At 36.2% G+C, this 13657-nt stretch overlaps 1 protein-coding gene across 2 annotated transcripts in view; it reads right to left on the reverse strand.

The window, feature by feature from the left end:
* The window catches only part of ADK (adenosine kinase), a 278828-nt gene that overhangs the window by 71268 nt on the left and 193903 nt on the right, over positions 1-13657 (reverse strand). For both annotated transcript variants that reach the window (XM_084526511.1, XM_084526512.1), the window contains exon 7: positions 8048-8218. In XM_084526511.1, coding sequence (XP_084382637.1) covers positions 8048-8218 — 171 coding nt within the window. The remainder of the gene's footprint in view (positions 1-8047; positions 8219-13657) is intronic.

Here is a 13657-nt window from a genome sequence, read left to right on the forward strand (position 1 = left end):
GCAAATACAAGTTCTTTTATGTAATAACCTCTGTCCAAGAACTTTATAGCTATACCTCAACTTATCCATGTATAATAAGATTCAACCAAATACCTGTAGATAAAACTATATTGAGTGGCTGCATATATAACATTAAGTCAGGATTAAAAAGAATACTGCTGTAAATACTATACTGCAAAAATCAAATCTTTAAGTCAGATAATGCCGTGTTTCTTTGCTGTCTTTCTTGGAAGACATTACAGACTAACGTTACAGACTGGTTAGATCAGACAAAACAGAGAGGTTATCAAGCTCTCTCCTTCAAAGTCCTCTGCACCAACATTTATTAATCTCTCATCTAGTTGGATCTAATGATCATGTTAAGGTTGGTGAGGGAGTGAGTATGGGCAGGTGAGAGAGATCAACCCTTTCTGCATCTGCTGACATCCAGATAGGATCAAGCATAACATGGAATGGCATCTTAAATGCAGCCCTACAACCCACCGTACATCTCAATGATTCTTTGTTGACGTAAGAGGCTTTAGCGTGACCTAACAATGCTCTGAATTGCAAACTGGCTGCATCCACTCCAAAATGGCCTTGAAATGTGGAGTCGCAGAACAGACCTCAGATGGGTTAGAAAACAAAATCCAGTATATTTTGGATCCAAATGCCTTTTATAGAAATTAAAAATACTTTACTTGCTAAGTTATCTGCAAATATCCCTGTGAAATTGAACTCTTCTGAATTGGTACTGATTTAAAGAAGTTTTTATGAATATTTCTGTCTTTATTCTTCTACTCCTTATCAATGGTAATACTAAATTTTATTCATACCTTTATTTTTGCAGCTCTTATATTACATACTTGCTTTTTGCCCTATTATTGTGATTATTGAAAATATACGCATTTCCCCTTTAAAAAGCTTTCAGAGATGTATGTCAGTTGTACTCTACAAACTGAAAGCCAAATCCTGGCAGGTCTTTAACAGGTGAATTTTTTCCTAAATATATTCATCAGCTGACAACAATTCAGGATACTATCAGAAGAAAAAAGTTAGAACTCTATATTGCTTGTTCCTGGCTCTACTATTGACTTGCTGTATGACCTTGGGCAAGTAACCTCTCAATTGTCCACCTGTAAAACAGAGACAAGACTACACACCCACCTTCTTGGTTTATTCTGAGCTTTAATGTTTATGAAGTGTTATGAGACGCTCTGGGAAGCGCTACAAAGTGAAAAGGGTTATCAATCATCGGCAGTAAAACACAAGCTGCTGAAATATGGTGAAATCTGCCTTCCCTTGTCACAGGACGTGTTCGGTCTTGATCTGCATTCTGTACAGTATTCGTAATCTTACAAGTGTCTCAACACTGCACAGCATAAGGAAGGATAAATATCCCTAAGCATTCTGAGACTACCAGAAAATATTTCTGGTTTCAAGAAGTGAAGCCTGTTGTAAAGTACATGCTTCTCTTCTAAATACCTGGTTGTTTTCCATAACAGGAAAAAAGAAAGCCATTTTTGAGATAGGATTCCTAAATTACTTAAATAGCTAGACATTAGCTGAAAGCAGCACTAAATATCAATTTAAATACTTGGCTCTCAATTTTTCTTTCATTCATAATGTACTAGGTAAACTACACTAAAATAATTACTTGCTTATTACTCATGAATTTCAGTGCAGCAGCTGAGACAATGTAGATAAATAAGATGATTAATTGAAACTGAATGAATCACTACAAAATATGTTGTTGTATAAGGTATGATTAACTCCACAGTGATTCATATCATTTCAAATAACAGGGCTTTTATCAATGATGGCTGCAAGGTTGGGAAATGATTTAAAAGCATTTCATCTTAGAGAGCCACTGCAGTTCACAAGGCAGGGGTGGGGAAAAGAGAGGGAGAAGCAGATTCAGTGTCTGCAGCTGAAATAGCCTTGGGCTGTTTCAGCATCCTTCCCAGAGCACATCTTTACAGCATGCCACTGACATTATCAACCTCCCTTGTGCTAGAGACCCTCTCATTTTTCAGTTGGCCACAGTTTATTAGATATTCTAGTACTGAGAAAGTATTGGCATACTTAATTCTGTGAATTGAGCAGCAATATTACAATGCCAGAGCTTTCCTATAATTGAAAAAGAAATATCTACACCAGGAATAAGTGTCAAAATTCTACAAAGACAGCAAAGAAAAATGCTATTTATTTTTCCTCCATTCCAAATTACAATTTTTAAATCTCAGACTCCCTCCAAAGACTGTGCAGTAGTCTCGAATGTAGGATTTATAAAAAGAAATCTCCATCTGTTTACAGCAGTTTAGAAAAGCAAACACAACCAGCAGTTGACCTTAAAAACCTCTACCTGCTAAAACAGAAGAGAAGATGAGATGTCTCCTTACAAAATTTTTTCCCATGTGGATTTAATAAACTGGGTCAGAATATCTGACTATGGTTTTTAACTGAACTGCAAACTCCCTGTAAGGGAATGTGCAAGTCTCACTGTCTCACTCAGACTATGAAATGAAGATAATTACCCTCACCAGTGGGGCAAGTTTCTGAAAACCTCTGAAAGCATAATGAAATGGAAAGTACTGACATATATATTGAAATGCAAAACATTGACACTCAACTTAATTCATTTAAGATGATTAATATTTCTGAAAACTTAAATCAGAATGGAAAATGATTTAGAACCTGAATGTAAAGGTGGAATTCATAAGGAAGATAGCTTACAAACAACCACTGGCTGAAAGTAACTCCTCAATATCCATCAATTTCTGAAAGATGAAGAATTAAAGAATTAAGGTATCTTAAGAGCTCTTTAAATGCATGCAGGTTCAGTAAAATGAGCCTCCTTGAGATGCATAGTTTCAATCCAAACGCAATTTAGTGTTTGCCTTCTACTGGATAATTTCAAACATTTAAAAATAATTGTAAATGCTTACTTGAAATTAATTACAGAAACAACTTTGTGATATTTATGACACAACCAGCCATCCTTTGCTATATTCCTCTCTCCTTGGTTCTGCCTGATATGGAAGAACAGATTGAAACGTTTGCTTCCCCTTCCTCACTCATCAAAAGTCAAACTGTATTTCCCTTCCTCCACATACCAAATTATACCTGCCACCTGATTTTCTCCTGTCTCTCATCTCTTAATCATTTCCTCGGAAACAGACACTTCACCAGTTTGAAAAGGCGTGCAGTCAGCGTGGTAAAGGATCTGCTAGGTGCATGAACAGCAGCAATTAGATTGGTGTAAATTCAGATCAATTCAATTACACCACTGTAAATGCACATCAGTTTTAAAAAGAATCACCATGCGGCTCGTTTACCTTACGAAGGCTATTACATCTCGTTCTTGTGAGCTGTGGGTGGATTTCTAATCCAATCCTGTCCCGGGTGATAATCCAGCAAAGTTTATAGATAGGACTGAGTTTTGCCCAAATGTCATATGGTAATGTTATTTACCAAAGTATGTGCAGTGAAAGTTGTTTACAAACATGCGTTATAAGTTACATGAAGGGAATAGACTAATTTATTTGGAAACTGTCATTTAGGTGTAAATCCCAGAGTGTTGAAAACAGTTTTATGCCAGAGAAATCCATTCACTCCTACAGTTAAGAAAAGCACAAGCCTACAGACTGCAAGATCAAATTGGGAGAATGTTAACCATTGTTACCTGTTTTAAAGTGTTTATCAGTTTTAATGACTGTTAATCAGCCATTAAAGTGAATTTCCCATGTCATTAAGGAGACTTGCCTTTATAAAGGCTTATAAAGGTTCACAAAGACTATATTTAAACCACATATATTTGTAGGGATGTTTATGTTAGTATTTGATGCCTCACTTGAAAGCATTTTAAATTAATGTAACAAAATGTGCCATTTCAGTGTAATTATAAACTGAAATGATGACAAGAGCTGCCTGATATCTTATTGCATACAAAGGCCCCCATCTTTTTAAAGATCAGGATTCATAATTCCAGAATCATTACTAAAGCTATTGTCATTGCTTGCTAAAACATAGATGTCTTGCACACAACTTTCTCTTTTCAGCACGTTTGCTGTCACACCAGCATCAATTTCCCAAGCAGCTAGCAGAAGCATCTGTCTTTCCAGAATTCAGTTTACAATCCTGTAATTAATTTGTTCAGAGACTGTGTGTTTAGAAGTAACAGCTCTTTACACTAGAGAGGAAGATCTCATTTCCAAGATTTGTGATATTATTTTTGTTTATTCCACTGCTTAAAAAAAATTCCATGATTTCTATTTTCCATACCCTCCTTAACTTTTACTGATTGTTGCACACTACATACAAGCTATATTGCGTTTTTTTTTTTTTTTTTTTTTTTTTTTTTTTTTTTTTTAATTACAAAGCAGTAGATGAGGACCTCAGCATGTCTGTAATTCTGAAGTTTCTAAATTCTAAAATTTCTCAGTGATATCCTGCCTGCATGTAGGAAGACAACCCAGAAGATCTTTACCACATCAATATATTAATAAATATTCCTCTCTGAGTCATGAATGACTGCCATATGTGGGGATGAATCATATGAAAGCTTTGTAGAGTCCCTTGAATTCTGAAGAACTCCAAAGGAAAGAAACTGCTATCCCCAGCTACATGTTCCACAGCACAGAACCTTTCCCACCAGAAGTAGTCCCTTCCCTGAAGAAAAGCTACTGTAACTCACATCTTCTGGGGAGACTAAAAATAGGAGTGCATGTTCCTGTGGCCATTACTTACTTCTCTATGGGTTCTCTGATGAAAATAAAGTAGCACAGAAGTGGTGCTTCCTGGGTTGACCCTGTTGCAAAGTGCATCAGAGACAGTAAGTTTTAGCCCTAACTGAAAAAGTGGTCTAGAAAAGAAATAGATGCAAATTTTGTCTCCTCTACTTGCCTGGTAATTGCTGCATAGGAAACATGGCACAATTTTATGTAGGGATGTAATTTGAAAGGCTTTCACTCCTTTGACCATTCAGTTACTGTAAGTTACTCTGAGTTGTAAAATATGTATTCTAAGGTGAGCTTCTACAGATGAATTAAGCAGCAACTTGTGACAAAGCAGTTATCATCAGGAGATAATTGACCTTATTTGAGAGTTAAGCATCCTGAGGCAAAGTAGAGTGTGCTTAATCCTGGCAGGTTAATTATCCAGTGATTATGGTAGCTTGGAAGGTATTATTGCTAAGAATCATTTGCAAAATGACACTATTAAAAAAAACTTAATTTAATAAAAATTAAAAGCAATGACAATAATCAAGTTCTCCAGTCATGTATTGCTAGATAATAACTGCAGAATGGCCCTAATTGGTTAGCAGCAATGAACATGTAATTATTCCTATTCTGAATGTTCTGTACTAAATTTATTACATGAAGTACAGTTAATAAGTATCAAAATCCAATGCAAGATGTTTGGCTAGTCGTAAAAGGGTTTTAAAGCAATGATCAAAACACCACTGGTCATTGAGCTAATGCTGAAACTGATAAATGTATTGAGTTGTTATCACAGCATTCAATGTCTCCATCACAGTTAAGGGTATGCTGGCATTTACATTCTGAACTAGAACATTTATTCTAAGAGGTTTGTAACTTGCCCATTTTAATTACCATCTGGCTGAAACTTGAAATAACCAATCTCCATTCAGATGTAAATTTTTAAGTAGAAGATGTAATTTAAAATCACTTCGCCAATTGTTTTTAGTTTAGGAATGGCAGTAATTTGGAATTTTGCTGTTCTTGGATGTTTTTTGTATTACTCTAAAAAAAAAACAAACAGCTCAGTGATTAACAATCAAATTGTATTGGTCTATAATGTGGAGTGAAGATAAACATAGAGAAGAATAAAAACCATGTCTGAGTCTATTGTTTGTACTAATAAAAAACAACGACACAACTCTGTATGTCTTGTGTATGTGTTAACTTACGCACTTTAAGGATTTAACTAAACTAGCAAAACTGATGGAAAACAGCAAAAAGTAAAAGGAAATCACAGTAAATGGGCAAAATTTTGGTGTTGACTAGCTGGGGAGGTTCGTTCCCCATCAAGGCATACATAAACACAAAGTCCTGAATGTACTTGCAGATGAAATAAATGTAGGAACAATAAACAAAGAAGGAAGCTACCAGAATGCAGAACATGTCAGAGTAAGCTTCTCTTGAGTTTTGTAACTATTCTTTACCACAAACCATATGCAGAGAGCAGGAAGACTGACAATTACAAGATACAGCAGCTACTATAAACTGGAAGTATACCATGCCAAGAGTGTGGTTTCAAGTCACACAGAACGACAAGAGAATAAACCACTGTGAATATGATTTCAACAACTCAGAAGTAGCAATGTCCAGCTTATATAGTGGAAAACAGATACTAAAAGATGACCAGGGTTTCAACTGATTACAAAAGTATAGCATGAGAGGCTGGTACTCCAGAGTGTTTACACATGGTACAGACAAGTCCAAGGATGGTCACTTAAGCTTAAATAGTGTCTTTTACCCTGAAAGACAACAGGATGCTTCAGAAATTATACAAAGAAAATGCAGGGAATATTTCACACTTTAATATGCACAATAATCCTACACAGTATTTTATGACAGCAGGTGAAAAACACCATAGCAAACTGAAATGTCAGGGGAAATTAAGGTAGACTGAATATAATTTGCAAAACTGGAATGTTGCCAGTATAGTGGACTATTGCTTACAAAGCATGCAAATATACAAGTAGTACCAATCTGTGTTTTATCTTCTGAGAAACAGTACCTTACGAACTCCTGTGATATGAATTCTCCCAATAGGTGAATGGGACAATATCTATATAGAAGACCAGCAATATTTAATCCCAGAAGTTACTCTGAACCTCTCCCACCCAAACATTGACTAGACTTGGTCTACCTAATTTGTGAGACCTGACTTTTTTTTTTTTCTCTTTAGAATACACTACTATGAAATCCAAATGCTCAGTAGCACCTTTGTAAGGACTGTATTGCAGAAGACTGAATTAAAGCAAAAATTGGCAATAGCAGCAAAATGTCCAGAAAATACCACTTCCATATTGCTAGCTACAGTTTTTTGTTTTTGTTTTTTTCTTATCCTACTGCATCTAAAAACATTGCCATATTCTCCATTTTAAAAATACTTCTTTAGGTACTGTATTTGTAATAATGCTAGCCCCTAATGTGTAGATGCAGAAACAGTGTAAAAATTGATTTGTGTTGGTGGAACTCTCTGTGTCACAATCAGGAATAACCACTAACAGGAATGAGTAACTTTTCCATAATTTTCCAGTACTAACGTAGTTATCTTGAGAGACATGCCAACACTTCATTTAGGTATATCACACTTTCTAAGATTTATTTGTTTACTTAACCATTTTGTGCAGAACAAACTAATTTTTAAAAGCACTTTCTGAAGTGGAAAAAATCAAAAAGTGATAGCACTACAATGAGTGAAATCTGAATTCAGCTGGTCTATTACCATGGACTTCCAGGCAGAATTTCATGCAATCTGTTTCCCAACTGTTGCACAGCAAAGATAAGCCTTCCTTAGATGGACCACCAGTCTATCTACCATAAAAATCAATGAGAGCCTTCTAAACCAATTAAATGTTTTTTAGCTTTCTCCTACCACTTCTCCCCAAAGATTCTACTTCATCACAGAAAATGCTATCAAGAATAGGAGTATGTGTATGGAAACAAGTTACAGCACTTCAGCAGCTCTGCAGTGGCCCTTCATATTTTTTTCTTCCAGCAGAGATTTACCTGCTGAGTGAGTACATCATGTATACGGGCAGCTATTAGGAAACAGCCAATGTGTTGGACATTTCCTCTTTTAATCTAGAGTAACTTGTTCATGTGTTGCCACACTAAAACAAGCAAGTTGCAAACCTCTGACGGGTCAAGTTACACGTTTGGCATCAATGGAAATTTCACAGTCCAGTGACTGCACATTTCATTCTCTATTGACACCTCAGATGGTGACTTTCTATGTGAAGGAAAACCAAAAAGCCGGCTTCTAGACACAACCAAGCAGGTGCAAGAGATGCAAATACTTTGTTAAGACTCACCGTCTCGTTTCCAAAAAGGACGTCAACATAGGGCATGACTTTCATCATAGGCTCTTTGTAGAACTGGCTAATAAATGGTGCAGAAAGATTCAAGCTGAAGATCTTGTTGTTTGCAGAAGCTTGAGTAGCCACTTTTAATATTGCTTCTGGTGAAACCGTCAGGAAGAATCCCTGCAAGCACCAGAAAAAACAAATGATTTTTAATAGTTTCAAACCAGGAACCACATTAAGTATGCTGCTTCTATAACATCTCTCCAACCCAACTTTTCTGTCATATATATGCACAGATTTAAAATCAAACAAAAAACTGTCTAAATGCTGCCTTTCCATTAAGAAATTACAGAAGTGACAAAGAATCTGCATATGCTGAGAATGACAACACTCCAGAATTAAACATAACCCACTACTACTGCACTGTATGTTGTTTCCTTTTCCATGGCAGCCAAGACTAGTGTTTGTATTTTAAAAGGTGCTACATTATAGTTCTAAATGGCCTTTTATAGAACGACAGTCAATCAGACTGCACTGCTTAATTCCAATGTCCAATAAGATGGCTTACACATAGCTAAAAGATGAATGAAATCCCTTGCCTGAGAAATTACTACCTTGTTTATAACAAATCTGTTGAGCATGGTGTCACTGTAGTAGTTGTAATTATCCTATAGGAAAAACCTATCGCTTTTCACATTTCTGCCCATTTGCCTACGACCACGGACTCCATAAAGGGATACAGGTGCTCACAGAAAGGGAGACTGCGATGCTGTCAGCTATCAGAACTGAGCAGACCTGCAGTTCTCGCCCCTCGGCTGACACAGCAGTGGACTCCAGTCTCAATGGGACATCCAGCTACAGTATTTACGCAAAAGATACTGAATTCTTTTCCATTATACCACATCTTTAAAAAATGTAACAATATAGTTTATCACCTCCCCTAGAGTATTGTCCTTCATTCTTTAATATTAAAGTTCTTGGTTGCTAACAGATCTAGGGAAATTATTCAAGATCTCTTCTCCCCCAAGCTGAATATTATCACACATAAATACCAAGAATCAAAAAATGAAACAGAGAATGAACAGAACTGAATTTGTCTATGAAATTGTGAATGGTGATTTCAACCCCGTACACAGATCAGCTCAAGGATGCCAGTTGGAATTTAGCCTTGCACACACTTACCTCCAACCCTGATAGGCAATGTTTTTCTGCATGTGTTCTGGGCATTATGTAAAGATTCCCTAGTTTCACTACTCTATTAATTAGACAATGGGTTGGTCTTTACACTAATTAAACAAACATTTCTATGATTCTAAAAGCAATTTTATGAACTGTTCTCAAAACTCACTGAATAACAATCATTCTCAAGAAAGAGCAGCAAGAGTTAAATTTAAGGCCAGAGAAAATGTCACAGTACACAGCAATCTTTTTTTTGGGGGGGTCACACAAATAAAACCCCATTTCAGTTCTATCTGTAACACTGCCACTCTTAAAGGTACAACAGTGAAACAATTGTATTTTCCAGGTTTTAACCATATTATTCTGTCATTGGATCATAGCATATCTATATTTTTCTCCTGTCTACTTCAGCTAGCTGATCATCTTAGGCATCATACTGCTGGAAAAATAATATAATAAAAAGTCTACAGGTTAAAGACTACTTAGAAAGTCTCTTGTTTATTTCTCCCTACCCCATGCTTTCCAGTCTAGTGAATGCAGGATTGCTTGTAGCAAATCATGCCCAGATTTTGAAAGACAATAAAAGTCCAAAGGGCATAAGAATGCTTTGCATCTTATGGAGTTACTCAGTACCTTGAACGACTGGAAGCCTGTAAACATCCAAGCTTCTTTGCTATTTTTACATTCTGAAGAATTAAAATGAACAGTTTATATAACATCTTGTCTCCATAGCAATCTCTACCATCTTTTAGTTTTTCATTTAATGAACAGAGTTGGATATTTAAATACTATTCCAAACACAAAATAAAAACCTTTCAAGGTTAACATGTTGCCAGCTGTGGATAAATCACAGATTGCTATACAGTGGTCTGTGTAAATAGTAACCTGGTCAAATAATTAGGCTTCTTACCAATTTTAGGCTGAAAACTTCATCTGAACTGAAATACATCTGATTGTAATTTAAGGTACAGAACACTATCCCCGTGAGATCTAACTCAGGCCTGCATCCAACTCCATTTTCCTTTGGAAAGGCAACATAAAAGTACTGAGATGCAGATAGTAGAGCTTGCTTTTTCAGATCCTGCAAAGTAGAGGGCTAGAACTCTCTCAGAACTACAGCTCTGTCTTCGGGGTTTCCTAAAGCTCATTTCTGCCATTTGATTTCAGTCTTCCACAAACTTTTCATTTTATATTTTTATTTAAATAGTTATTTGATACTAAAATACAGAAATTAAGAGTTGTATATGTGAGAACACACTACAACTTTGCCAAGTATAACAGTTCTTTTCAAACAAATGTTGTAGAAATACAACAAAAAAGTTGTAGCAGTACAATTCACACAATGGAATTAATAAAGCAGGGAGAAAATGTACAAAGTCTGAACTGAACAGATCTTGGTTTAAAGAAAGCAAATTAGATATTCCCCTCACCCCCTGAAAGTATTTAAATGGAGTTTGACTCTATTTTCAGTGGAACTCCAATTACAGCTATGGCCAGCGTTACTGTTACACGAACCCAGCTTTTGTTGTTTGAACTAAAACTAGATAAGCCACAGACCACTCTACTGCAGCATGCTACAATTTTGAACAGGAATGAACTCCTCCAAAATAAACAGGTTTTCTTATGCCTCACTGAGATTCACAACAAAAAAATGTCACTCCATATCTTCCTCAGAACCACAGCCTTCGTGTTCTTGCAGCTGCCACTGCTTTTTGTCCAGCCAAATGTATAAAAAGGAATGTGCAAGTCAACTGCTCCCACCTCGTCCAGAAATTAACTGTTAGCCAACACTAGCTTTGAGTGTGAGAATAAGCATTTCCATGTGTCACTTCTGGGACAGGACAGCAAGGTTTTCTTATGTCAAATAAGGACAATTCAGAAGTTGGAGGACTAAAGGTTGGGTTTACACCTTTGTTTGATTTCTTAAGCTGTTCTTATTTTTTTTCTTCCTTGAAGATTTTCCTTGGGCAGACTGTTGGATAGTACATGTGATCTCACCTCTCTCTCCTCCACATTTGTGGATTCTTTACTGACAGTTCCAAGTATCCCAAAACACAAGACAAAGACCACTAATTTAGAAGAATTTGTAGTTCACAATGAAGTTCTATCCCCACTAACAAGAAGATTAAGAGGATGATCAAAAATATTATATATCCATCTACACACCTCTGCTTACTCCTGAGGGTTTTGGGAACCGTTTTACCCTCAAAACCAAAGGATTATTAAAATAGTAACAAAAATGCTTGAAAGCAAAAGATGAGTCAATTGCTTAATATACAGAAATTCCAATAGCCTGGGAAACTTAGCTTGCATTTATATTAGAAATGAAATTATTGTGCATGTATTTATGTTTGTGAAATAATGCAGTACGTACAAGTACATGATAATTAGGCAGTGCAGTCAAAAGAAAGTGAAAGAGAGCAATATTGTACTACAAAAACCTATTAAACATTAAAGGCTATCAGACATATTTGTAGCACACAGTATTCCTTTGGCATGCATTGATTGAGGCTGAGAATACCAGATGCTACTGCTTCAAGATGTGCCACTATTTTCTGCTGCTCAAATTTAACGAGCCTCTTCTCTATGCCAGGAGGAAGGTACCATTGTACCACAAGCCAGAGAGCAAAGCTGAACTAATATATACATCAGGAAAATAGGATGACATACTGAATTGCTTATATGTATGTTTGTATGTATACACATATGAAACACAAAAATACTTTTCTCATTCATTGTAGCAAGTATTCCTGTTTAAATACAGTCCTTTGGTGGAAAAAAAAATCTTGTAGGAAAAAGAGAAATAAAAAGGAAGAAATACATAAAACACATTTGTTATTGCAGACACATGGTTACAGGAGATACAGTAGCTTGGTTATAACTTAAGAGCTTTTAAAATTCAACATTAAGATGTGCATGACAGCAGTAGAAAAAGTCAAGAGAGAATATGACATTATCTTGCTTTTGCAATACTCAGGAATTCTTTGATGCACCTTTTTAGAAGTGTACCCAGGCACTGTGAGTATAGGACAGTCTTTTATGATCATATCTTCTTTTTAATAGTTACTAGTATTTTTGAAAGGATTTGGTGGGGTTATGCATAAACAACGTATCTTTGCATCTCTCTCATTTTTATCTTATGCAAACCCCAAAGGTTTCTTCTTACCTACACTACGCTCATGTAGCGCTAGCACTAGCAGATGTGAGTGCAGCAAATGAAGGGTGTCACAAGTGTCAGCAGTACAGAATCAGAGAGTGCTGAAGTATCTCATGAAGCCAGAACTACTCTGGCTTTGGTTAAAGTAATACTGAATAAGGTGTTCTGTCCAAACTGAGCAGTCTTGCCATCATTTGTTCACATCAAAAAATGTACTCACACTGAATTTTTCTGGATTACATACATGTAAATGTTTGCACAATGAGGATCAAGTGTTGTTTTCTTTTTTTTTTTTTTTTTTTTTTTTAAAAAAAAAAACAAAACCAATGAATACTTCCTTAAAGCCAAAAACTGAGATTTAGTATACATTTAGACAAATCCAGAGTGAGATGATAACAAACAGCTTTGCATTTCTGGATTTATTATTGTTTAATACCACAGAAGCAATGTTTGCATAAGAACACGTAGAAATGATAAAAATTAAGATTGCTCTCAAACCTACCACCCTCTGAAATCCTTCCATTTGCCTTCTCGTTGTATCTCTTACCCTCTCCTAACCACTCCCACTTTCAGAGTGGTTTACAAGAAAATAACTTTATGAGTGACTAGATTTTGAACTATGGCATTCTGAATTGATTTTGAAATACCATTTGGTAACAATGTAAAATCAATACATCATAAGTGTGAATCAAAATATTTAACTTTCAGATGCACATATACAACAGTCTGTTGCCATTAAAGATGAATTATATTCTGCCAACATGAAAGGAACACATCATTTAATCCAAAATTATTTTATGGCACGCATTTACATAAAAATGCAGTTATGATGACATCACACACTCATCCATCTAAAGGCTGGAATTCTTCAGGCACATTAAAAGTTTGACAGTTCTGCGGTGACAGTGCTGATAAATACTGTGATTCAGTAAAGCCCTACAGAAACCATCCAACTTAACTATGCTGGCAGTTCCAGCAAAATCAGCGAGACTGCTCAGGTGCCAAAAGAACGTGCTCTGCTAAACTGCAGATGTAACCAAGTCAGAGCTTTGGATTTGGTTACTTTTCCCATATTCTATACACAAAGAGAACTTTAAGCCACGCACTTGGGCAGAGGAGACTTCTCCTCTGCTCTGCCATCAGTTTTGTCTGCTGCAACCCAGCAGAGCTACCAGGGCCTGGAAGGAGTGAAGATGCAACACACGGAAATTTTGGGGATGGAGAATGAACCACCGGGTCACTGCTCTAGACAGAACCATGTACACAAGGTTTCCACGTGAGAG

The sequence above is a fragment of the Aythya ferina genome (assembly GCF_964211825.1).
Source record: "Aythya ferina genome assembly, chromosome: 7".
Classification (NCBI taxonomy): domain Eukaryota; kingdom Metazoa; phylum Chordata; class Aves; order Anseriformes; family Anatidae; genus Aythya; species Aythya ferina.